This window comes from Haemaphysalis longicornis, unplaced genomic scaffold (genome assembly GCF_048455015.1).
Source record: "Haemaphysalis longicornis isolate Haplotype H1 unplaced genomic scaffold, Haemaphysalis longicornis Haplotype H1 scaffold_9, whole genome shotgun sequence".
NCBI lineage: Eukaryota > Metazoa > Arthropoda > Arachnida > Ixodida > Ixodidae > Haemaphysalis > Haemaphysalis longicornis.
In genome coordinates, this window is record NW_027526460.1 from 5,745,031 (window position 1) to 5,770,983 (window position 25,953).

The window sequence follows — 25,953 nt, forward strand, 5'->3', positions numbered from 1 at the left end:
TTTGCACATCCGTCCTTTCTATGTTTTCTTTTTCTACCAGTTTTGTATTATCCTGCTGCAAAACAAATTACCAAGCAGCTTGAAATTCTAGCACTGATTACCATAGCTGAAACCATCGTTTGTAGGTATCCTGTATGTTATTCTACCCATAGGTCAAATGATACTGCAGTAAAACGAATAGAGCACTAAACCAACGAAGGCGAAGGTAGACACAAACAACATATACAGGCGACATAGACTGCAGAAATTAACCAAGTCGCTCAACAGGTTCTGTTAGCTCAAACGTCACCCCACTGGCCTATCCCATACACCTGTTCTTTGAGCAACTTTGCTCTTAAATGAGACATTGGTACACAAGCTTACACTCAAAAGTTCAATGTGAAATTTATGCCTGCTTGCTTTTGCTATCAAGGTCATGAGAGAGAGATATGTGCTTGATCAAAGGGCTACCTAAAACAATTTACAGCAAAACTTTTCAAGCCCCAAATGACCGGAAGGCAGAAGAACTGTGTACAATACAGCTTGCAGGTTTAGTGTAACTATAGATGGTATTCACCTAAAAGTTTAGCTGTCAATTTTTTCGCCTGGAAACACTAGCAACAGCCATGTCCGTGCCTCTTTGGCAGTCATGGCACAGCTTGTGCCACTGCACCCGTGCCTCACCCCCCCCCCCCCCCTTCCCCCCAAAAAAACACCACCGGCATGCGTCGCCCGCTTCGTTTCAACCCGATTTTCAACGGTGGTGTCAAAAGAGGTGTTATTAATCACACTCGCATTGGAGTTGAGGCATTACTTTGCGTTCGGTGGGGGACAGTTTGTAACATCAAACACACGTCGTGTGCTTAGCATGGACAAGTTCCGCCTACAGGGTCCAACGTAACCAGTGACGATGCACACACATCCGTGCCATAACAGTGAACTCAACCTTTTTACCAGGCTGAACCATGAGCGTGCACTACCAGTGGTGCCCCACAAGGTGTTCACCTGTGCTACCTGGACAGCCCTTTTCAATTTCTTGGGATTACTTATTCGCACTGCTGTCCTGCACAGTAGTTTCTCACCATTTGAGGAAGTGTGTGGCCAACTGCACGGCTCTGCACACACAGACTAATAACAAAAACAAACGGCAAGTCTTCTAAAGAGAGAACTCATACCCCTTTTTTAACTGACTTGATGGTTTACCATGCAGTAACACTTCAAAAAGCATTAAACGCGGTCCCCCTGGCAGACAAAGGTCGTTGCTCGTGAAACAGAACTGTGCTTCAGTCGTGGTTGCTTTTCGACTATGCAATCACTCCTCATCCAGACCTCTTCAGCAGTCTAGGTGCAGGTGGGGACTTGGTGTCATTCCGCAACCAACAACAACAATGCACCACCAACCTTGCGGGCGTGCTTCCAGATCCTCTCGTCCTGGGTGAACAGCAGCACCCTCTGGTTCTGATCGAGGAACGAGATCCAGTAGACGACGACGATATCCCTGCGGGTCTTCTTGGGCAGAACGCCGTTCTCCGACTCACTGTCGTCTGCACGCAAGAGGGCCACGCGGGGGGGCTGTCAGCGGGAGGGCCGGACCGAAGCCCAACGCAAACGGGCCTATTTGTGTATGAGCAGGGACCAGCACAGACCGACTGCTAGGTTCAAGGGAGGGGGGTGGGGGGAATAAACCCCCCTACACGGCCTTTGGGTGTAACCACAGGCCACGGGTGGCTTTAGCATCCCTGAAGCTGATGCGAGTCAAGAGCAGCTAACAGCAAGAGAGAAGGAAAACGCAAGAGATTACAAAAGCAGCTCCTTAATTAAGAAATTATTGCTACTACAGTTATGCCTCGTTATAACAAAACTGAAGGGGCACTGCGATTTGCTCGTCTGAACCAATATTTCATTATAGCCCTAGTGGGCATTTATGCAAATATCGGGCACTGGTACTTCCCCAAAAACAAATATGGGGCAAAATCGCATCACGCTGCATGGTGGTACACAACAAAGTAACCGCATTTCGGAGATAAAAAGGAACATTTGCTAACCTACTTCAGTGCAGTTAAAAATACGTAACTCGTATGTCAAAAAGGAAGTTCATAATTGGACACTGATGCATCTTTCTGATGTGAACGACGGCTCACTCAGATCCATGCCCGATGTGACGGCTTTCATCACAGCTGCCTTCACATCTAGCGGCTTTCACTTCCCGCCTGGTGCATTCACGCTGCCTGAATCACACACGCAGCGCGATAAAAGATAAGGCTGAACCAATAAAAAAAAGGAAACATGCACACAACTTGACCGAAGCAGCTCCCGCAGCACGTGGCAACGAGTGACAACAGCTGCAGGTGAATGCGCCACGGTCATAAGCGCCGCAATCATGTGTGCTGCAGTCGTGCATGCCACGTGCATTCGCTGCGTGCCGTGAGCATCAAGGGGAAGGTGGGAATGGCTTCGCAGGTTCAGCGTTTTGCGTGTTGCAGGAATGTGCATGGCGGGAGTTTTGAACTGCGAAAAATACAGTTGTCGCCTTGTGCACCGTCTCAAATCCGTGTTGCGCACTGCCGTGAAATTGACTCAAAATTTTATTTTCGAACAAAATTTGCTTGTTGTAACCTGCAAATGGCAAATTACCTTGTTAAAATAAGGTTTTAAATACGCTGGTTTCTATGGCATCATTGTAGTGGGATGAACCAGATCCTCTAGTAGGTGTCTGTTAATCACCAAAATTTGGGGGGAAAAAAAGAGAGAAAAGTAAAAAGAAAAAGAACAAAAAAACTTGTTGCTTCAGCGATACGAGTCTTGTCAATCATATGAGTCCTGTTTAAATTTAAGCTTGGGTGGCTTCCCAACAAACTTGAATTGTGGGTGGTGCCCGTCTTGTTGCTTCCTATGTGTCCGTGGCCTTACATGCCTCACTTTGAATACGCAACACCAACTCGCCAAACAGCCCACTTTAGTTCAGTGTTTTGTTTTTTAAGGACAGCTTTGGCCATGCCTTGTGTTGCTGGAGCCCACAAATAGCCCCTACCATCAGTGCTGCTCTGGTCCACAGACGACTTCTTGAAGGTCTTCTTGGTCTCCGTGACTGGTGGTCGAAGTGAGCGAAAGGAAACTTTCTCCTTGCCAAAACCATCCTGCAACAGAGTTCATGTAACAGTGTCACTTATAAAAAGGTCACACTACATATTGGGGGCCCTGAAAGTTGACCTACTCTCAAATCTAGTTAAGGCAAACAAATGCCATGTGAATGCCACTTCCGTCATAAATAGGCCTGGCTGCACTGCGATATCCGCTACCCAGCTCGCAGGTCTGCAGGCACAATTTTGGGCATGATTGCAGTGTCACCCCAGCAGACCTCCTTGGCATGCAGTATATGTGCTGCAAGAGTTAAATTTTCTCCATATTATCCCTTCCAGAGCAAAGTTTTGCAGCTTTAGAGGAGCCACGCCGACATTACAGAGGGGTGAGCGGCTACTGCGTCCTTACTTTCCGCATTAACTGCCCCTTGCTGCTAACCGTGCAGTACAGCTTTAGTGCATGCGGAGGGAGCAGTCAGTGCACGTGCGGCCTGACTCGCAGTTGAGCGGGGCAGCCAGAGGCGTAGCCGTACCCGGTGTATGCGGGCGATGAAGCCGGGCTTCTTGCGGTTGTACAGGTTCCACATGAGCGTGCGCTCGATGGTCGGGTCGTCCCACGTGTACAGCACCGATTGGTACGGGCTCAGCAGGGTCACCTGGCCCAGGCACCTGGCCATTGGGGGAGGAGCAACAAGGCCCGCACGAGCATGACCACCGGCACCCAGGGGCGAAGCGGTGAAACACTCCCAAGTGAAATGGCAGCACACTCTTGGCGGCAGCAATATTTTGGCAAATAGCACTAGCTAAAAATAATTTATCTTATCAGAAAAACACAAGGGAGACCGAACATTGAGAGAAAAAAAAAAATTGCCACTGCAAAGTACAAAACTGGCATCTCAGAAACTGCTTCACCTATGCCGGCTGCATTACTGCACATGTCGGTGGTTAGGGTGGTGCTCAATACCTTAGGACCAGCATTGCTAGTGCCAGCTTAGAATGAACCAGCAACAAGATACCAAGCGGAAACTTTCGAATGACTGATTAACGTTTGGATGCAGGGGCGAATGCTGGTACACTTGAACATTAAAAAAAAGGTAAGCTGGAAGGTGCCGCACAGTAAGTTCACCAGGAATTAAACCACCGCAGTAGTGAGTAGAAAAGCAACAGCAGCATCACCTCCCCCCCTGTGCCTAAGATAGAGCAAAGTGCGACTTGCTTTTGGTGGATCTTGAGGAAGAGGTCCTCGCACAAGTTCTCCACCCGGACAGGCGCATCCCCGGTGCTGTACGGAAACAGCGATATCGTCTTGGGCCCGTCAACCCCGCCTGACACCTCCACACAGACGGCCGACTGCGCAAGAGCAACAAGTCGCAACAAAGACATGAAACGCCTGCAGCAAGAGAGATGGCTGACACAAGTTTACACAAAGAGCAGTCAAAGTTATACAGGTAAAACTGGATATAAGGAAGTTGACAAAAATTTGCAATTTTTTGTTGTATGCAGGTTTTCGTTCGGGTTAAGGCTCGCGGGAATGAAGTACAAACAAAACCAGAATGCCAGACATCAGTGACGGTCAACTCACCCTTCAAGGATTTATTTCACAGTGAAGAACTGCGTGATTTCTGCCTGCTGCATTTCCCACAAGCTCAGTCACTACACGACAGCCCAAGGAAGCAAGGTCACTTACCCCGTAGTCACAAATGTTACTTACTAAGTACCACGTTTGCTTTTGACACTTTTCGATGCCTCAACCCGTTTCAAGGGCCAACCTTATGCTGAAAGGACACCTTTTCGCAAACTTTACGCTCTTTTCCACACTCAAGTATGAGGGTGCTAGCTGGAATACTGGACTGGGCTTCGTCTTCTCGCCGGTGGAGACGGCATTTAAAATAGTTTATTTAAGCTCATTTAAAATTATTAAAATTTAAATTTTGTCTTAGAAAGACAAAACTTTTCGTTTTCTGGCAGCAGAAATCATCACCGAAAAATCGACACCACAGACAGCTGTGGAGATGTGCGACTACACACCAGCACGTAGGCATAGCACCTAACCGACACCGCACTCACACGTGGAAATGCACGGTAGTTAGCGGTGCGAGTGACATTCACTAAATTAACGGATTTCTGCAGCCAATTTTTCAGAAGCTGCCCGAGAAACTATGACTTGCCATCACAGGGACTTCGTTATATCAAGACTAACCATTGCACAAACTTCGTTATAGAGGTCACAGAACATGGGTTTCAATGGGGAATAAAAAAACTTAAGGGGGGCAGTTGGGTCTTTGGGGCCGAAAAACGGTCAAAAAAAGCGTTTCCTCAAAAATGGCATTTTTGGCCTCCACGGCCATTATTCTATCAGTCTGTAAATTTCCTCATCAAAAGGCACCATATTTTGTTATTATATTATAATATCATTTTGAAGTGCCCTCTACAGCTCAATTAGCGCAAAATTCGATGTTGAAGCGGCACTTTTCTTGCAATGAAAAGCTAGCATTTCATCCTCAGATATCTTGGCATCCAGAGCAGGTACAACTTTAATTCTTTTTGCTTCTGATACCGAAATGTGTGGGGAATACAATGTTGGAAACAAATTTTTCAAATGGAGGCTTTGGAAAATTATTATTGTGTTCAATTGGCACCACCTGCGAGCGATTTCTGGCACAGCGCGGGAGAAGTGAAGTTCCCTGTGTTGTAAAACGACCCGAAATAGCTGAATCAAAAAAGTTCTTCCTATGTTGTATTCTTTAGTCATTTGTCTGCCTAGCCACGTGGTAATTGCCATTCTGTATGGAGTGGTTATTTTGTAACTGTGACCCAAAATAATGGCAATTAATCATTAATTAACTCAAAACATAATCAACTTACAAAAAATCTAATGGCAGATTTGAAATCAGCACAAAAAACTCCATAATGCCGTGTAGTTTTACTAAAATTGGTTGGTAAATAAAAAAAATAGCTCTAAGACCAGTCTGCCCCCTTAATTAAATCCATGAATTTGTTACATTGAGGTTCGTTACATCCAGGCTTTACTGTACTTAAAAAATAGTAATAAATTCTCTGCATGGCCACATTTCTGGCATGCTAAGTGCAGTATAATCGCCATGAATGGAAAACACTCAAACAGAATTTCTACTCGAACAGGACAACTGCCTCAGAGTGGCTTGGCTTTTGAAAATATTCGGGAGATTAGGCAAACTTGACACTGCCTCAGTTGAACAAAAGGGAGGAGGGGGAGGGGTAAGCTTTATTTAGGCGAGCCTTAGGTGCTGATGTGTGGGCACCCGCCTGGTGGGGGTTTCCTCTAGTCCAGGATACCCTGGCCTGCGCTGGCCACCCGGGCCCTCTCCACCAGGCTACGCTGGGAAGAGAGGTTGGAGCTGGTCAGCCGCGCCACCCACTGCTCGCATGTAGGTTGGGGATTAGGAGTAAGGGACGAGGTATGTCGACACCACCAGATGGTATTGTTGGTGAGCGCGACCACGGGCGGCGCTGCGAAGCGCGCCTTCGTGACGTCGGCTTAGGGATTTTCGCATTTGTCGTCTGCTCCACTCGGGCGCGCTCTCCCTCCTATTTCTTTGGCTCGGTTGAGGTCTGATGCTTCTTCGCAGCATATTTTGCGTGTGCGTAACTTTTCATCATTTTTTGAACTTAAAATCGCATACACTAGCTCAAGGCGTGAGTTAAGGTATAGTAGTTTTGGATACAGCCACGGAAGAAACATTGCCGGCGTCGCACCATTCCCTGCGGAGCCGGTACTGTGCGGGGCGCGAAGAGTCGGAGCCAGGCGTCGGCTGCTAGCAACCGACAACAGCAAAAATAGAAGACCAAAACAAATTACACGCCTTCAAGGCTGTCGGCTTTGGCAGAAGGCATTACGATTCCCGGTAGTCATATACAAGGTAAAATAGTTGTTGCAACCTTGCCGAATGCTCGAAAGCATTGTATCACATCACTTTACGTTATCACGGCATGAAAGTATGCCGACATCCACTATGGCGCGCAAAAGATGTAGGTTGAGGTCCAAGTAACCTACGGTGTGTCATGTATAAAACATGGTGTGTCATGTATAAAACATGTATAAAACATGTATAAAACATGACACACCTACGGTGTGTCATGTTTTATACCAGGGTTCGAACCAGTGTGGAAGTTTACTTAGCAAAACGAGTCGCGCCTACGTTAAAGATACAGTAACACTATGTTTGTTAAGACCTGGGAGAAATTTCGGTACATTTCCTACAGCCTTATCTTCCCAATATTCAGATATGCGTTATAGAAAAACTGCACTCAAGAGGAGGAGGAGGAGGAGGAGGAGGAGGAGGAGGAGGAGGAGAAGAAGAAGAAAACTTTATTTACAGTTAAATCGAGCTGATTAGAGGCCCGGGTCCTCAGTTTCGGATAAGATAGTAAGAGTAATTTTCTTCAATTCATAGAACGCATCCCGAGTAGACCAGGATTTGTTCTTTACGCATGGAGGAATTGGAAAACAATAAAGAGCTGCTTGGAAATATTCACTGGTTTCGATTCTTGTAGTATATGCACGTATACTATTTATTGCATTCATTAAAGAGCATATCAAGCCTTCAGCACTGCAATCATGTCATAATTGTTCGGGTTGAGAGTCAGCTAGTTCAATATTATAACGATGGTTACGATAAAATTTAGGAGCATAAAAGCCACCTTCGAGTACTGTGGACAACGTTTTCTGCGGCATTTCGCGGTGGAGCAGCACAAACCTTCTCATTGTATTTGCATGTGAATAAACAAAGCGCGCTGCGGATATGCACCTCCTTGCATGCAGCCATAATGAAAGCCAATTTTAGAAGAAGGGAATGTATGCCATACAGCCTGAAGAAAATATTCACACCATCTTTCTGAGCCTCCCAAACATCCCCAAACCTACTAATAATACGTTTATGACGGTGCAGAAAAATTATTGTGCTGGGCGCAAAAAAAAAAACATTCATCTGATGCAAGTCAACAACAACTAAAGAAATAGAAGACAGCCGCTTCATTTCCTGCTGTGCGATGGCACGTAGGGGCCTGCTGCTTGGTACGTAGCATTAGACTGTTGAGTCTTCATAAGAGTATCCCACGAATACCGTCGAGAAGCCTACGCATTTTGAATACTTATCGAGGAGCTCTTAACGCTGAACGTCGCGAATAAGCTAGACAGGACAAGTTACACACGATCTTCTGACTCATGCTCTGAAGAAAGTTGTTCTCTCTCTCCGCGTGTGTTGCAAACTTGTAGGGGATACAGCTTGAAATTATTCAGATGTGTCAGAAGCTGGCATAAATAACTAAATTACTAGAAATATGCTTCTTAATGCACTAACGCATCAAATCGGGCGATTTCTAGGCACTAGTGCCCCTCACAAGCGGAGTGTAGCAGATGACAGCAGCACGAGTCCCTAAGCCGACGTCAGAGCCAGGGGGCGCCACTCAAACATCTCACCGCCAATAGGGTGACAGGGTGGGGGCCATATTTGCAAGAGGTGGGGTAGAGGGTGGGGCACATCACATGAAGTAGGGTATTGTGGGGGTAAGAGTTCATCTGTGGTTGTTGGCTTCGGTTCTGGATAGGTGTGGGCAGTGGGTGAGTATGTCAGCGTATTTTTGCAGGGGCGTAGGCTTGAGGATGTTGTCAGCTTGTAGGTGATCACCCTCTCGGGAAACGGCCCAGTGTGTATGGGCGTGGGCCGCAGCGTGTGCCGACTATTTCCTTTGAGAGATTCGTGGCCAGGTGACCAGACTAACTCTAGTTCTGGAAGTTCTTTAAAACCATGCAAAAAACAAACATTCATGCAAGCAGAAAGGAGCAACCGAAACAAGCACAGAGCACTTGTAAGCATTTCTTTGGCAGCACCCATTCCCCCCTCGACTAACGCCAGCCCACCAGAAACCCTCCCTGCATCATCCGCCACTGAGAAGGCCAGCCACTTGCCCCGTTGTCCATTCGCAGGGCGGTGTTTTGGTTCTCGCCAAAGTAGAAGTGCTGGGAGGTGACAGTGCTGTCCTTGTGACGCAGATACATCTTCATCTTGTCTGTGTCTGGCCAGAATGGAAGGCACTGCAAGGGGAAGATGCAAGGGGCCCCGCAGGCTCGCAGCACGGCACTTGGTACCCCGCTCCCAACACATGCACACTGTGCTGTGTGGGGTGCACTAACATAAACCAAGCATCCAGAAGCTGCAAATGCCAGGAACGTAAAAAAGGCACCAGAGGCTTACACATAGTGGCAAGCACTCATGTTGAAGGATTCTTGTTACTGCTGCCGGCACTAAACAACACTTTCATTGTGTGCATTTCAATCCAGGCATGTTGAGCTTGCTACATGCCTGCTAATAATCACCCTAAAAAAAAAAAAAACAATCACGCACAAAATATTCACATTAATTTTTTTTTGCAGTAACAAGCAGGACCATCTCCAGTAACTGAAACCCGGGGAGAGGGCGAAGCATGCAGTGTATAAGTGCACACTTGGCGCCTTGGCGTTTTTGCCCACCGTTGGGGGTATAGTGGTATAACACAGCTTGGTTGTAAAAGAATCGTGTCTTCGAAGCACGAAGTGTTCTAGCGGGAGGCGTTGGGAAACGAGTGTCCCGGTGTTTTAGTACCGTGACTACATGAAACGTCGACGACAACTGGAGCCGCTAAGGGGCTTTTCCCCTCGTATCTAGAGCTTTTACAAACTGCAGGCTACGACAGCCTGCGTGCGCACAGGAAGATACACACCTGCTGGGGGCCAATATCGAACCACAGGTCAGCAGCCTCATTTTCTTCCATGAACCGAAAGTAATGCTGTTCGAAAGATGACAAAAAGAAATGCTGTTAACAAAGCATTCATCAAAACAGGCCCAAGCATAACATGGGCCTGTTTTGATCACACGGAACAAGACATCAAAGACACAGAAAGCCCAAATTCTATTCCTGAGGTAGCACATGATTTTGTGGTTTTAGGGACTTTTTTGTTTTCCTGGAGAATTTTAGCACAGATAAACATGCTTTCAAATTCACTTTATATTTACTTTCGCCTGGAACTTGACTACAATGCTCTTTGCTCTTGCTGGTATTCAACAGCAGCACCATTGTATCTCCAAGAGTGCAGAAGTACAGGAAGCTGCCATGCTTAAGGGGACACTAAAGGCTGAATAAATTTAGTTTTAACTGAAAGATCGTACCTTTCGTAGCTCTCTTGGCTTTTTTTCGGCGAGCAACGATGCCTTATTTGCTGAGAAGTAAGCAAACAAAGCTGGCGTTTCTCTCACCTGCTTCCCTCTTTTATTTTTTCGTGACCTAGCCATTTCATCACACACTAGGAGCAAAGCACCGGTAGCACCGGTGTGGTCTCAAGCGTAAGCGCTGGCAATGGTAGCTTTTCGGTCTTCGAGCCAAGGCGGACTACGGCTCGTTTCTCTGGCCGGAGATTCAACGTTTATGATTTTTCACCAATGGATGAAAAACACTTCTAAATGCTCGAGCGGCAGGTGTGTCTGCCTGCTCCGGATTCCCAGACCCCATCCAGGCGGCTGCCAGCGAAGCCTCTCTTGAAGCAACAAGCGCCATTTCAAACGTCGAGCCTGGCATCCCCAGTTCCTGGCTGGCGCCGTCAGGAAAAAGCCTTCACTTCGCCTCGTCTGGCGATCGCAGCCACCTCATATCAACTTCTCTCGCACGGCGCAAATCAAGCATGCAATAAACACTGTTCACGGTGGCCGCGTCGGCAGTCCTTGCCCGCGCTCAACCACTGTCGCAAGCATAACAAGGGCAGAGCGACACATGCCTTATGGATTATCAACGGCGGCTCGAGGCGAACAGGTGGATCAGTCAACTGACCACTCACGGTAAGTCCACTTCACAAGCGATTATGCTGGAACCGGGTGCACTTTACTGAAAGCAGCATTTTAAAGGGAAGCTGAAGCGCTTTCCAAAAAAATTGAGTTAGATTAACAGTTATATATTTTCTTGCGCGCTGATTCCGAATATCACATTGAAATTTATCGTACATGAGTCCAAGTGGCATTTATCTTGCAAAAAGCGCGGCCCCGTTTGAAAGACGCGCGCTTTTCGTCTTTTGACGCCCCTGATTGGTTGCGCCCGTCATGACGTCAAAGGAGGACACCCTTCGGCCGCGCGGGTTGTCGGAAGCATTGCGAACGATCGTACGGTTGCCTTTGCGGCAATTTAGCTTGCAGTTTAATTTTCACACATGACTGGAAGTTTGTTTTATATATTTCCCATGCTGTTGGCTCAATTATCTTGGAGCTTAAATTTGCTTTATACGACAGAGAACCCCAAAGCAGTGACTGTGACGTCGACTAGTGGGTTCCATCAAAATATTTTTGAATTAGGCAACCAGCATAGGGGGAATTTATACCTTATGTTAATATTAGGTACTGCCTTAACTGTTTCTTATTATACACAAAACCATTTATGCCGAAGATTAATGGGCGTTTTATAAACAATCTACCAGCGAAAAGCACGTACGTGCACTGCGCGAAAAAATAGCGTTCATGCGCTGTAAACGTATATACGAGACACATCTTGCCCGTACACGCATAAACCAATAAGCAGACTCTGCTTCCGCATTTCCTTTGTTCGTTGTCGCCCACCCCAGCCCCGTTACTCATCCCCGTACACAGACCCACACGCGCGCGCCATTTCGGCAGCGGCGCTACGGCGCCTCTGCGATTGCTAGCTGCACTTCGATGAGTGGTGTCTTACTGCTTCACATGCATTTATTCTGAAAATACTGCAGCATACTAGTGCCTGCTCAGCATTATTGGCTGTAGTAGGGCTTGATTTTCGCTTGTGCGTTGCGCATTCTGCTGCAATATTACGGCCACCTCGTTATAATTAACAGACCAGTCGGACAAGGCAGTTACGTTGTAGTTACGTTACTTTAGGTAACAATCACCAAACGTTTGTGATAATGAATCGTTGGCCTGTTTCAGCATTTCTAGATTTAAGCATTTACCGCGCTAGTCGGACAGAGGCCGTATATTTACTCTTCGCTCCTAATTTTTTTAGTATCATCATTATATATATCACCGACTATCACTGGAGCACACTTGAGGTTCAGTGACGAGTGCTTGCCAGGTTATAATATGCAGCCACACAGAATCTTGGGCAAAAAATTAGGCCCCCGCAGTCAACACAAATTATGGCACGGTGGTGGTTCGGAGTGGTGTTTTTTTTTTAATTCCAGACAAACATCACCTTATCGTGACATGTATACTTGCAAAATAAGTAATCTGGTTGTCTTGGTTCTTTTACTTTGTAGGACTACTGTTTACCTCTTAGCCGGGAGAGAACTTCTATCAGGATCGGCCCCTTGTTTTAGTTTCGCCAAAAAATTGTTTTTTTGAACACTGTCCTGAGTTCATAGGAAACGAAAACCGACGCGTTTAACGAAACAAGTATTTCCTGAACAAATGTGACTTGGTTTCTGGAATGGAACGAAACATCCCCGGCCAAAGTACAGCAGTATTCCCCATCCTTCCTAAATCTAGAATCTAATGTGAACACACGCCCGTCGCATCAAAAAAAAAAAAAAACGCATTGGAGCGGTTTACGAAGTATTTAACGTAGTGTAGTATATTCTCTGTCATCAAGCACAGCCACCTCGGCTGTCGCTTCCGTATGTTATCAAGCATCCCGGCGTGGCAATATTCTGCTTAAGAATACGGCATGATAACGTATGCCTCGTTTGGCGTTCGTGCATACTTTTTGGACACGAAAATTGTACAAATGAGTGCTATCAACCACAACAACAAGTATCATTAAAAAGGAAACACGGCGAAAAGAGCATGGCCGAGGCGGCCGATCCGGCTGGAAGTCCAGGTATGACGTTTTTCAGCCGGTTTTCGCCCGCGCTCTTCGGTCTTCCGGCATCGCGCGGCGAGATGGGGGCGGGGCATCGGGCCACTTTTGTTTGCTCATTGCGCCGCTTCTATTGCATGTATTGCGAAAATATTTCGTACACGGGAACTATTCAATGTGTGCTTGCTGCTAGTCAACTTTTCTTTTAATTCTAAAACCGCTTCACCTTCCCTTTAAATGAGGCTGTTACTCTTCCTCCTCCACTGCGAGCGGAGAACATGAGACTGGAAGCTTGGGTGGCTCGATAAACCCCCTGCAGTGCATCTCGTTCCTTTTGCCGATTCTAATGAAGGCACTTGAGCTGCTCCATGCCAAGGACTACGTGGCTGGCAGAAGCTCGGGCACTCACCGTTGTAGGTTATTGACTTTGCAAATTGTGCACCGATACTTTTCGAAAATGAAACTGAAAGCATGATGGCTGACAAGCGTGAGGGAAGCAGCCTGTCCCGCAGTGTATAAAATCTGTACTCTGTTTTTTTTTTTAATTACGCAAGCTCATGGAAAGCTTCGAGTTACATTTATTTCATGTGCTCAATCACTTCGGAAGTGTTTATCTTAGGAAAATGTTGATGCTCCGCCAATAAGCTCTTGCCGTGCACAAATATTGTGCCGTCACAAACCGTAGTACCCGAAAGTGTGCGGGGTGATGGCACCCGTTTTCATATTTATGGCATTTTCTGCCTCATTAAACAACTGCTAGTTGTGAGAATGGTGAGCTTGGATTCTTGGCACCTTAATCTATCAATGCAGGCCCACTTAATCTATCAATGCAGTCCATCAACCACTGCTATTTTTTCATATGTTACTGACCTCTTCCAGCTGCAAGGTTACTAGATCAACTCATTCCCCACTACATAAACAATCAACACTTCAGCATAAACAATTCCTGCTCTCACAAACCTAGTGAGACACAGAAGCCTCATCACTATTTTTTGCTCTCACCAATGCGAGGAGCTTTGCACATCTCAAGCTCCGCATGACATTCTCTCCATTTTTCTGAATAAGAACTGCAGTGAGCTGCGAGTGCGTGTGAGTGACCACAGATTTCATTATGGCATCCGCTCAAGCAATTGTCCAGCTGAACTAGTGGCGAGGAATCAAGGCAACCATGGAACAAACGGCCACCAACAGAGGTACCTTTGTGTTGTTCACAACGAGAAAGAAGGGGGTGATGCTGATTATCTTGGAAAGGTTCAGGCGGGACATTTGAATCCGCAGGAAGAACTGCAAAAAAAAAAAAAACGAAACAATAAAATTCGAGGTAACTGGCCTAGATGGGGGGCAAAAAAACAATCATGCATTGTGAGAATAAAGAGATGTCTGACTAAAATCTGCGCACCCTGTACTTCTTGTTGCGTTCCTTGTCTTTGCACACCACCACACCATCATTGCCAACTGTGTCGAGGCAGAAAGACGATGACCAGCTTGAATTGTACACTCGGATCTTTGCCTAGAAAGAATAGGAGAGGGAGAGGGGGAAAAATTAAAGCAGTTCCACTCAACGTGAAGTCTGTCGGAAGTGCAGAGCACGCATGTTGCCAGAGGGGCGTCGTTCTCCGCTCTTTGCTACCCCCTCTCGTGCTCTTCCCCTCTCTGTCTCACTCCTCTCTTGATGAACTGAACAGAGGTTTGTTCAATGCAATTCAATTTTCCCGCCTTCACAGTGCTCGTGCGCCTTCTTGTGGGACGTCCTTTTCTCTACCTTTTGTTTCTTGCTCTGCCTGGAACCACACGAGCGGGAGTTCTGTTCTTCTTGTGCTTGCTTTCATCTCGCAAGAGCTGCCTTCCGGCACCTTTTTTCGCCACTTTCTTTCGCTTGCTATCGTAAAAACCAACCTAATGAGCATTCTTAACTAAATGAACAAGGGGACTGCCAGTTAAATAAAAACGGGCTTTGCGCAAAAAACAACACACACAGAAAGGACGTCCTTTCTGTGCGTGCTGTTTTTTCGCACCAAGCCCGTTTTTATTCAACAAGATGCACCAACTCACCCAACAACAAGTGCTACTAGACTGCCAGTTAAAAGTGCACACATTTTTCCTCAAATGTACCTGCAGTTTTCTTTGCGCTAAATAATGGGGACACGTATGAGTAGCACAAGCTGTTCCAGGAGTTTCAAACGGTTCTGCGTATGCGAAGCTCTTGTTCAAGTATCCTCTCAACATTTGGCCGGAGGGCTGAGTAGGGAGACAAGCGGGTATCTTTTCGAGGCCTCTGTTTGGGTGCCTTGCGCCACGTAACAGCAGTGGCTGGATAACGTGACCGCAGACGAGCTGTGACAACAAGCCGAGCTCCTAAGGTGCTCTGCACTTAAAAAGAATTATCTGTGACTCACATACGACCAAGCAAACTACATTTGATATGCATTCAGATTTGCGTTCAGTACGAGCATTGGACGCGTTATTTGAAGGTTGCGAGTTAGGATTCCACCCGGGGAACGCAGTTTTCTTCATTCTCCTGCTTTGCTATAACTTCAAAATTCGGACATTCACATAAAAAAGAGACGAGCTAAGTTCCCTACACATTTTTCGGCCTTCTTGACTGTTGGCTGATCAGTTTTTTCCCTCACCTTCTTGTGCTTTCGTTTCTTGAAACGAAACAGGAGCAACTCTTCAGATGAGGCACTGCAGTCATAGATGACATCTGAGCTGGAACCCTGGGAAGAAAAACGAGGAAAGAGGGAATGAATGTCCTGAACACAGCTTTTGCTAATGCATTACAAACAAAAACAGAGCTCATACATTATCATGAAAAACAGTACATTTACTTCTATGTGGTGTCAGAAGTATGCAGGGTTTAAACTGTGAGCACATGTAGTATAGAAATATTTGCTTGTAAAATCTAGAGACAGGTTTGCATTGCAAATAAAAAAAAAAGAAAAAAACATCAGTGAAAGTTTATACGTACACTGAAAATACGTAACCACAAAAAACACATACTATGTCATACCAAAGCAAACTAACCTTGGTGAATTTGTGTAACAGCCCATTTCAACATTTCAGTATTTTTAATCATTTTTTTCCGCATCAAAAGGCCATGTTGGAAAAAATTCGCTCCAATCCATGCTGTAAAGGTGGTTGGACTACAAAGCTATAAACAACACCCATGACCATTGCCCATGCGGCATCACTTGAATTCACACACGTGGCATATCACGCTCTTCGCTTCCCTGTCTCACTCCTCTCTTGATGAACTGAATGGAGGTTTGTCCATTGTAATTCAGATTTCCCACCTTCGCAGTGCTCGTGCGCCCCCTGCCTGGAACAGCGCGAGCGGGAGTTCTGTTCTTTTTTTGCTTGCTTTCATGTCTGACGTGCCAGCGTCTTACTGCGCAGTTTGGCACACGCCGTGCCTGGCGGCCACTTTTAGCATTTTTTGAAGGGTGGGGAGGAGGGCAACACACGCGTTTTTGGCATCAGCTCTCTCACCGCTTTTCCCTCACTCTTGTCTCATGCGTCGCCGCCAAACAGTGCCATCCTCCTCTCCACAAGTGGGTGTAGCTTAGTCAGCAAGACTACGGGCTCTCGCTCCTCTTCTCTATGCAGGCTCAGGTTCGATCCCTGGTGGTGCCATTTGTTTGTTTGTGTAGCCAGGGTGTAGCCAGTAACCAGTAGTCAGGGGGGTAAAGCGAGCTCTGAGACCCTACGAATCTTGGGCGCTGACATGATACAATTCCCATGGTTGCCAGATCAATTGTATTCAGCCTTCTAAAAAGTTCTGCCGAAATTATTTAACTAAAACAAAGAACTGAAGCAAAATAGTTACAAATAATTGCCTCAGTAATTAAAACTAGCTTTATAAAAAACTTTTAGTGTAATTAAGCTCTAATTAGCGAGAAAGAGTAAGCGCGTAGTTCAGTTTTGGTTTCGATTTTTTTAAAGTGTGCTAGGAAGTGGCGAGGCCCTTGTGCCTGACTTGCGCAGTGTGTGTGCAGTCTCCGGCTCAGATCTGCGTGCGTGCAAAACGTATACAAGTTATACAACTCGGATGCCCGCGCTGAGCAAGTGCCTCCCCGGGCGCTTGCGAGGCTGTCATTCTTTCTCCACGTTAAGCACCCTATCTATTGCCCCTGAACTGATGCCGGAACAGTGATTCCGATCTGACCTTGACTACCGCAAGTTCAGTAGGCTACGGAGTGGCAGCCAGCGATTGTTCCCGTTAGAAGAGAAATAAAAAGACCTTTTATAATCCTTCGGTTCCAGTTGTTTTATTCATGAAACTTCTTACAGCTCTTCGTGCTTCGAACTTTCGCGCAATCGTTCGTGAAGGTAGAACGAAAAAATAGGTAACGAAATGCGGTTTCTTTTTAATCAGTCACAATAAATCAATAAGTCAGTGTTCTCTCCTTGCGCGCTCTGTGCGGTAAATTACTGCCAATTTAATACTGCGCATTCAGTCCCACACGCTTTCCCTTTGAAGTGGTGGAAAGCAGCTAGAACTTGACGAATACAGACAGAAAGGAAAACGGGACACGCCGCGGACTGTATTTCGCATAATTCCTTGGCATGCATTCCTCCACTCCGTTAGCCTGCGATCGACCGCGCTCTTTCGTTCCTGTGCTTCAAAGCGCCGCGACTCACCGGCAATATCAGCGTTGGCCCATGCGATGTTTTTTTTGTGTGTGTGTGTGCGTGCCAATAAAGGTTTTACATTGAGCTAAAGCCACAGTTCACTTCACTTCGTTTGAAAAGCCTTGAGCGACTTGCAAAATGTCACAGAATGGCAAATAAAGCGGCACAGCGCAAAAATGCACGGAGATAATACAGAGATTCATTTTTCAGTGCGTCCAGTACGGATCAGCTGACTCTTTGGCGTCCTTGCGCATGCGATCAGTTGCATTCGAGCTTTCGCGCAAGTGTTGTGTGAGCATTGCCACATTTTGCTCAAATAGTCTCAGTACATATAAGTCACACGTACGCTAAACCGAAAACACGTCGGTTACCTACCAACAGGAGATAAACTACGCAATGCTGTCGACGCCGTCTACACATAATCCGCCTGGCCAGCGGTCTGCCATGTTACAATTAATCCCGGCATGCTTCACTAGCCGGACACCGAAACGCCACAGTAGCACGTTGCCAGATTACAACCCATCGCTTTCGCCGTTTTTAGTAAGCAAAAGCTCAGCTGGCAACCTTCAAATCGTTGTATCATGTCTGCCACTGTGTGTCGTACGGTTCCAATGCATTGGCTCAGCGGCGCGCTTTCCCTCTAGAGTCAGTATATTATCTCTATGCCAGTAGTAGCCTGGAATGTTTTCTGCTGACGCAGACACGAAGATGTTCTTGGCTGGTTAGAGGTATACTGCTTCACAGTAAAAAAGAGGAGGTTGAGGCATAAACGCTGAAGCTACACATGGCCTATGGTGTTCATAGTAGAGGTAGAGGAGGCCTGCAAACTACTTCGGCCACTTTGTTCTTTAAAATGTGCTGAAATCTCATACACAAGGGCACTTTCGTGCTTGCAACCTTACGCCAGCTTGTCTGTTTATTTAAGCAGCAAGTGTGCCGGCCTGTACACTTTTCACTGACCCCACAGCTCTGGGTAACTGCCAAATGAGGCTACTCAACCCAACACTGAAATCACTGGAACTAAACTTCCTGCACCAAGAAATGCCAGAACCTTTGTATGCCTGCAGCCCCTTCCTCCAACCGTAAAGCCACAACAAGGAGTGTTACTCCTCCCAACAGCTGAAACAGAGACACGCAGCTCCTGACTGCCTCCGCACAATTGAAATGGGACACTCACGCACCCCGTTCCCAGTGATAGTGCCCCAGCCAACCACACCGGCTGCTGCTGCTGCTGCTTCCCCCCGCATTTGCTCCACGATGCCCCTCAACAAGCGAGACACACCCTGATCTGCAGGGGCAGGCCCGTCTTGTTGATGACCCAGTAGGGGGCGTACAGGAAGAGCTCGAGGCTCTTGTCGGTGGCCAGGTGGGCGGCGATGCTGAGCTGCCGGTGCATGCGCTCGGGCAGGGCCGGCTGCGGCTGCATGCTGATCACCCGGGCCTCGTCTGCGCTCGCCGACAGCTCCGCCCGCCCCTTCCACGCAGAGCCCAGGTAGTAGGGCACCTGGGAGGGGAGGGACAGGCAGTGGCGAGTGCAATGCTCGTGACGGCAGCGTTTCGCACAAGATATCAGCGCTTTGGAAATGACCACACTGGTGCACACTCCGCTCCTCCTGATGTCAGTTGAGATGATCAAAAACATACGTTCACAGGCCATTTAGTTTCGGGGTGGTACAATTGAATGCAGTGCATCGTCACAATATTTCCCTTCCTACCAGATGAGCTTCACCTCTGGTCTATACAAGCACATGCTGCACTGCACTGTGCCTGTAGCAGTTCCTTGTCAACCCTACATGCTGTACACGGCAGTGAGGCAAGCTTCGCCACGCCAACTCACAAGTCTGTACTGACGCGGGTTCAGCTCACGCACCTCAATGGCGACCTCTTCTGCACTGTTTGGCGGCACTGAGAAGATGGGTGCAGAGTCCCCTTCATCAAGCTTGATCTCCTGTGGCAGGCTCTGCAGAGGGGGAATAAAGAAATCAGGCGAGCCCCACGCAATGTGTCCACAAGATGAAGTTTCACTGAACCGGCCTAGCAAAACACTGCACAATGCATGGCGGCAACAAACTTCTTATAGCACGTGCCAACGCAAACTGTCCTGGCAACTTTCACGCCTTCATCTCAAAGTCATTTTGTTCACACTGCACGACTCACTGCTTATGACCAATGCAGCACTCAGCAGCATCAGAGCATCAGAAGTAGGGTTGCCACCTTTCCCCAAAGAAAAAACCGGCCGTTCAGGGGGTTGGGGGTGGGGGGGGTAACTAGGAGGTTGAGTTTGTGTTGAAAAAAAGGCGCCACTTTTTTTTTATTGACATGCAATGCCATTTCTTGTAGCCTTTTCCTGCAGAGAAAACTACATAATGTTTCATTGAAAGTGATTGAGATTTTGGCTGTTGCTCAGAGCATGTGCTGCAGGGCGATTCCACGAGAGAACGAACATGCGTGTACACGACCATTTTTTGTTCATTCTTGTTTTTTTATTATATATGCGCGCAATATGGAAACCCCCGAAAATCAAGTTTGTTTTCTCCTGAGGTGCGTAGTTCGGGAGAAAAAAAATGTTTGAATGTGCCCGGAGCGCCGCGCTGATTTCGGCAACTGCAGATTTTTCCAAGTTTGCGTCTCTGTGTACGTCAAGGAGTACAAGGGGTGTGTATAAAATGTTTTGGGCCATAAACTAGACCAAAATGCTAATCCGTGTAACGCAAAATCAGCGTCCTGCAGCGAACAAAAAATTATTTAAAAAATCGTGAAATCGGCCCAGACGATAATTTGTTAGTGTTTTTGACGCCCCCTATCTACATTTCTTCTTTTCTTAAAAACTTGTAAGTCGGCCATTTTATTGGCAATACGTATCTAAACGCATAAACAAAAGATGGTGTTTGTAAAAAATTTAGAAGTACTAAAAAAAATTGAATAACTTCGGCTCTTTTTCAGAAATTGCGCAAATTCAAAACTCAATATAAAAAAAACCCCATACTCGATTTTCTTCAAAATTGCGAAAATAAGACTCCTTTACTTGGACAACAAAACTGTGGAAAAACATGTTGCATCATTTTGTTGAGAACAAAGTTATAAGGGGCCAAACTTGGGGCTCGCGCGACGCGCCTTGGCGCGCCGCGGTAAGTTCTGGCCGCTGTTGCCGGACGTTGCGCGGGTGTACACGGGCGGTAATTCATATTCCACTGCCACATGCTGGCACGGTCAATCTCTTTCCAGTTTTCCCAAACGAAAAAAACTATTCTGGAGATTCTTCTGGTTTTTTTTTTTGTTTTTTTTTTTTTCCTGCCTGTTTCCCTAATGTGTTCTTTAACGAGCTAACTTTCTGGCCGATATCAGCTCGAAAGCGCTCCTTTGCGGCGCCAGTGTTTTGCGGGATGCAAAAAAAAAAAAAAACAAAGGTTCCTCCGATGCGCAGGCAACCGAAACAGATGGCGCTCGGGCAGTTACAAGGGAGGGAATGGATTGACCTTCAGACCCTAATCAGTTCCCCACCACGACGGGAGCATTTCCGCTGGTGGTGCATGGTGCGCTGGCGTCAGTACAGGGTATCACACCGCTTTCTTTGAGGCAAACATGAGAGAACGACCTTAAAAATAACTAACCAGGAAACAAACACCTGCACCACGGCTTACGAGGCCGTAGGAGGCTTTTCGGAGACGCCACGTGCACGCGAACCTATTTTACTGGAATGAGAATCAGGTGCGGTCGGGTACCTGGCTTCTTGACGTATTATTAAATTCCGGTCTGTTGTCATATTATTGCCGCATATCCATTGTTTAGTCACATATCACAAAGGCGAAGCGTACATTACAGTATTAATAGCGATTTTGATACGCTTGCGTACGAAAATTGCAGTAAGGGGAGGCTACTGCCCCGTCCTTTTCTGTCCTTCAACTCACTGGTTGATGGGCTATCAACGGATGCTTCCCTTTGCTTTACTCTTGCCATATTTTTGTTTGCTTTTGACTCCTCCCCTTAAAAGGTTTTTTTTCTTTTTTTTTTTCATGGGTGGATGCTTTCGTTTGTGCCTAAGTGTTTGCACGTGCATTTGTGCGCGTGTTTGCTTGCTCGACTACCCGCACACTCTTATCCTGATAGATGTGGCAGGGGAAGCCTAGCGGATGTTGTTCTGAAAAAAAAAGTGTGACCCGTTCACCCACCCACAGTTCATTCCCGCCCAAGTCTTGCACTCACCCCAGCATGAAGTGTGTGTCTGCGTTTATTGTGCGAATGCCAACCTGCCTGCTTTGGCCCTGCAAAATGTTACAGGGGTTGACCGAAGAATGAGCAACTTAAAGGAGCTTTGTCTTTGCACCTCACCATCGACGCAGTGTTTCTTGGGCGCGTGCCGGCAATTCCCAATGGCCGACAACCTTACCATGTCCGTTTTGGGCGTTTCGGACGAAGAAGACGTCACATACGCTGTATGGGAAATTGGTTTTCTGATAAAAAAGAGTCTACCGCCAGCTGCATTCCTGAAGGAGCTAGGCAAATGGGTCACCAAGTGGATTTCCCATGACTCTATTAGGCGGACCCAGGCCATTGCCATAAACGAAGCGAAAAGATGCGAACGGCGATCAAGCATTGTACTGCACTTCGACTTCTCTGAAAATTGGACAGTTATTCTGCCAAATGAAGTGCAGTCGTACCACTGGCACAAAACACAGGTTTCACTGTTTACGTGCGTTGTAACTACAAGAAAATCAGTTCAGAGCTTCGTAGTAGTTAGCGAACACATGCAACACGATACCGCACGTGCATGCTATGCGCTCGCTCCACAAGGTGCACGAATGCCTGGAAGAAAGTGCCTCTGTGTACAGCTACGTTGTTTACGTTAGTGACGGTGCAGCCAGCCATTTCAAGAAGAAATATCAGCTGTACGAACGTTCCAGAGCAAACTACACGTCTGCGAAGTGGCTGTGCTTGACTGTATGAGCGCCCGAGGAAGCTGTGGTGCAGATATTATAAATATTTTACTTGAGTTGTATTCCCACCCGTATGCCTTTTGCTGTGTTCCTGACTGTAAATAATTAATCACGATAGTCTGACAGCCAATTTCCAAACTTGTGTCTTTTTGCTTGAATAAATATTCTTGTGAAAAAACTGAAATCCCTTCAGTAATTTACTCGTGCTGTGACCGAAGCGCCATAATAATAGAAAATTTCGACCACTCCTACCACTTCTACCCGATATAACCACCGGAAAAACTTTTCCTGTTGTTTCGAATCCTTCTTTCCTTTCCCTATAAGAAGAGTGGCGTTCGCAAAGGAGCGCTTTCGAGCTGGTATCGGCCAGAAAGTTAGCTCGTTAAAGAACACATTAGGGAAACAGGCGGGGAAAAAAAACAAAAAAAAAAAACAGAAGAATCTCCAGAATAGTTTTTTTCGTTTGGGAATACTGGAAAGAGATTGACCGTGCCGGCATGTGGCAGTGTAATATGAATTACCGCCCGTGTACACCCGCGCAACGTCCGGCAACAGCGGCCAGAACTTACCGCGGCGCGCCAAGACGCGTCGCGCGAGCCCCAAATTTGGCCCCTTATAACTTTGTTCTGAACAAAATGATGCAACATGTTTTTCCACAGTTTTGTTGTCCAAGTAAAGGAGTCTTATTTTCGCAATTTTGAAGAAAATCGAGTATGGGGTTTTTTTCATATTGAGTTTTGAATTTGCGCAATTTCTGAAAAAGAGCCGAAGTTATTCAATTTTTTTTAGTACTTCTAAATTTTCTACAAACACCATCTTTTGTTTATGCGTTCAGATATGTATGGCCAAAAAAATGATTGATTGATTCTGGGGTTTTAACGCGCCGACGCAACGCAGGCGATGAGGCGCGCCGTAGTGGAGGGCTCCGGATTAATTTTGACCACCTGGGGATCTTTATCATGCGCCGAAATCTCGTACACACGGGCGTTTTTGCTTTTCGCCTCCATCAGAAAAGCGGCCGCCGCGGCCGGGAATCGAACCCGCGACCTCGTGGCAACAAAAAAAAAAAAAAAAAAAAAAAGCCCGACTTACAAGTTTTTCAGAAAAGAAGAAATGTAGATAGGGGGCGTCAAAAACACTAACAAATTATCGTCTGGGCCGATTTCACGATTTTTTTAATAATTTTTTGTTCGCTGCAGGACGCTGATTTTGCATTACACAGATTAGCATTCTGGTCTAGTTTATGGCCCAAAACATTTTATACACACCCCTTGTACTCCTTGACGTACACAGAGACGCAAACTTGGAAAAATCTGCAGTTGCCGAAATCAGCGCGGCGCTCCGGGCACATTCAAACATTTTTTTTCTCCCGAACTACGCACCTCAGGAGAAAACAAACTTGATTTTCGGGGGTTTCCATATTGCGCGCATATATAATAAAAAAAACAAGAATGAACAAAAAATGGTCGTGTACACGCATGTTCGTTCTCTCGTGGAATCGCCCTGCACTCAAAAATAATCGCACTTGCTGATCGCACCGGCCGCATTTCGTTGTGTTGTTCCTCCTTTTGGTCCCCTTCCATCTCAGGAATTGCACTTGACCACGTATTTCCTCTGCTCACGTGTCTTTGCGCAGCTTGTCGACACATATTTATTGTCGTAGTTGCTGTATTTGCGCTTATAAAAGGCCAAAAGGAAATAACCGTGGCACGATGGCCAAAAAACTGGCCAATGTCGGCTGGTTTTAGGTACAGACCGGCAACCGGCCCGCTGTGTAAAAAACCAGTCGGGCCGGACCAAAACCACTCAGGTGGCAACCCTAATCAGAAGGAGGGAATAAAGACACGCATAAGCCCAATGCACATTTGGTAGGCACTTCAAAAAAGCTTCAGCCATACGGGGCATAGGTCAACGCCCCATTTTTATTTCACATGGTCTTCCATGCCAAGAAAACGGCCCAACCACAGTTGCTGCTTCATGTAGTAAAGAACTATAATGATGAAGCCATCCTGCTAGTGATTCTTGCAGCATAACTTCAAGATACTGCGAGAATTGCGCAGACAGTTTCCTCCCCTCCCTCCCCCCCTTTCTTTGTGTGTGTCACAATGTTGGTACCTGGCCTGCAAAGCACCACAGAAGCAGTGTGGCCTGGAGAGTGCGAGGAAAGCTTCCCAGAAGGAAGGGGCAAGGATGAGAGAGCGACTAGTACCAGCGAAACTGCTTTGCCCATGCTGCGTGGGAGTTAACCAGGCAAGACTCCCAATTCAGCATGCAAACAACTGCAGTGTCCTATGATCACCTCAACGAACAAGAGAAACTCCCGTTCACCCAACGCGGCCACCCATCTGCCAGAGTGAAGCCGCAGCACAGCCAGCACGCACTACCTTGAGGCGCAGTTCGATGGGGTAGGGCAGGGAGTTGTGGACCACGATGGGGGCCACAATGTGCAGGGTGCAGTTCGGCACCAGCACGGTGCCCTGGGCCACCACACGGGCGTCCCGCGTCTCCTTGCACACCACCTGCCAACAACAGACAGCGGCATGCTCTGTTGGCGTGGATAGATCAGCACCGCAGCTGCTGAACACCAAAGGTGCGACAGAGCTAACTCGTCGAGGCTTCTGTGCAAGGTGGGTGTGCACCAGAAACAGGGGCTCCAAACTTGCAGTGGCTTTTCAAAGAGAGAAGCGGTCAACTTTTGCCCTCACAAAAAATAAAAATGGAGTCTGACAGCAAGACTGATTTGTGTAATGAAAACGTGCCTAAATATTCTTTTTGTACTCCTAGATAAGAAACATAGGCCCCGATATTGTTCTCTCGCGTGACTACAGCGGGGAAAGGGCCCACACCTTCATCCAGAACAGCTGCTCCTGCTGGGGATCCTTGGACTTGCAGCTGAGGAATGTGGCACTCTTGTTGCACAGCACAATGTCCTGGGACCAGAGACCATCCGTGGAAGGCTCGTACCTGAGAGGCGGGGGCGCAGCACAGACCAGTGTCCCCCGTGCAGGCGAGAAATAAAAAACGTCCACGGCTCCTATTAAGTCAGGGGTTAGGTTAGAAGTACTCTTTGGCATGGTGGGCTTCCAAAACAAGCCTGCCTTCAAATTTTCTCGCACTTAGCCCACGAGCAAATGTGAGCCAGGACCAGCTGGAAGCAGCCCGCATTTACCTACTCTTGAGATGGATGCGACACGTTTGAAGCAAAACATAGAATGTCAGCACTGGAAATTCTAATCCTTTATGAGCTTTTTGAAGCAAAAGCTCTGTCATTGGGACCAATGGCATCCTGTCAAAAAACTAATTCCTTCCCCCACAGACTGGTTGGCCGATGGGAAAGCCCTGACAAGGTCTCTGGACACACGATGCGTGCGTCAAAATGGGCTTCCATTGTGTTAAACTGGTTACTTGAAAATTGCAACAAAGGAACAGTTTTAAATAAGGCTGTACATGGAAAAGGAGTACAATGGTACAGTTGCGTCCTGCTACAGCGAAATCAATGGGAC

General features: G+C 46.9%; 1 protein-coding gene across 6 annotated transcripts in view; it reads right to left on the reverse strand.

The window, feature by feature from the left end:
* Window positions 1-25,953, reverse strand: part of LOC144152957 (intermembrane lipid transfer protein VPS13A-like) — a 139,995-nt gene that overhangs the window by 39,614 nt on the left and 74,428 nt on the right. For all 6 annotated transcript variants that reach the window (XM_077684548.1, XM_077684549.1, XM_077684547.1 and 3 more), the window contains exons 52-64: window positions 25,297-25,414; window positions 24,835-24,969; window positions 19,387-19,476; window positions 18,799-19,020; window positions 15,515-15,601; window positions 14,284-14,394; window positions 14,082-14,168; window positions 9,798-9,863; window positions 9,007-9,132; window positions 4,276-4,409; window positions 3,593-3,728; window positions 3,011-3,116; window positions 1,381-1,523 (exon numbers count right to left, since the gene is read on the reverse strand). In XM_077684548.1, coding sequence (XP_077540674.1) covers window positions 1,381-1,523; window positions 3,011-3,116; window positions 3,593-3,728; window positions 4,276-4,409; window positions 9,007-9,132; window positions 9,798-9,863; window positions 14,082-14,168; window positions 14,284-14,394; window positions 15,515-15,601; window positions 18,799-19,020; window positions 19,387-19,476; window positions 24,835-24,969; window positions 25,297-25,414 — 1,561 coding nt within the window. The remainder of the gene's footprint in view (window positions 1-1,380; window positions 1,524-3,010; window positions 3,117-3,592; window positions 3,729-4,275; window positions 4,410-9,006; window positions 9,133-9,797; window positions 9,864-14,081; window positions 14,169-14,283; window positions 14,395-15,514; window positions 15,602-18,798; window positions 19,021-19,386; window positions 19,477-24,834; window positions 24,970-25,296; window positions 25,415-25,953) is intronic.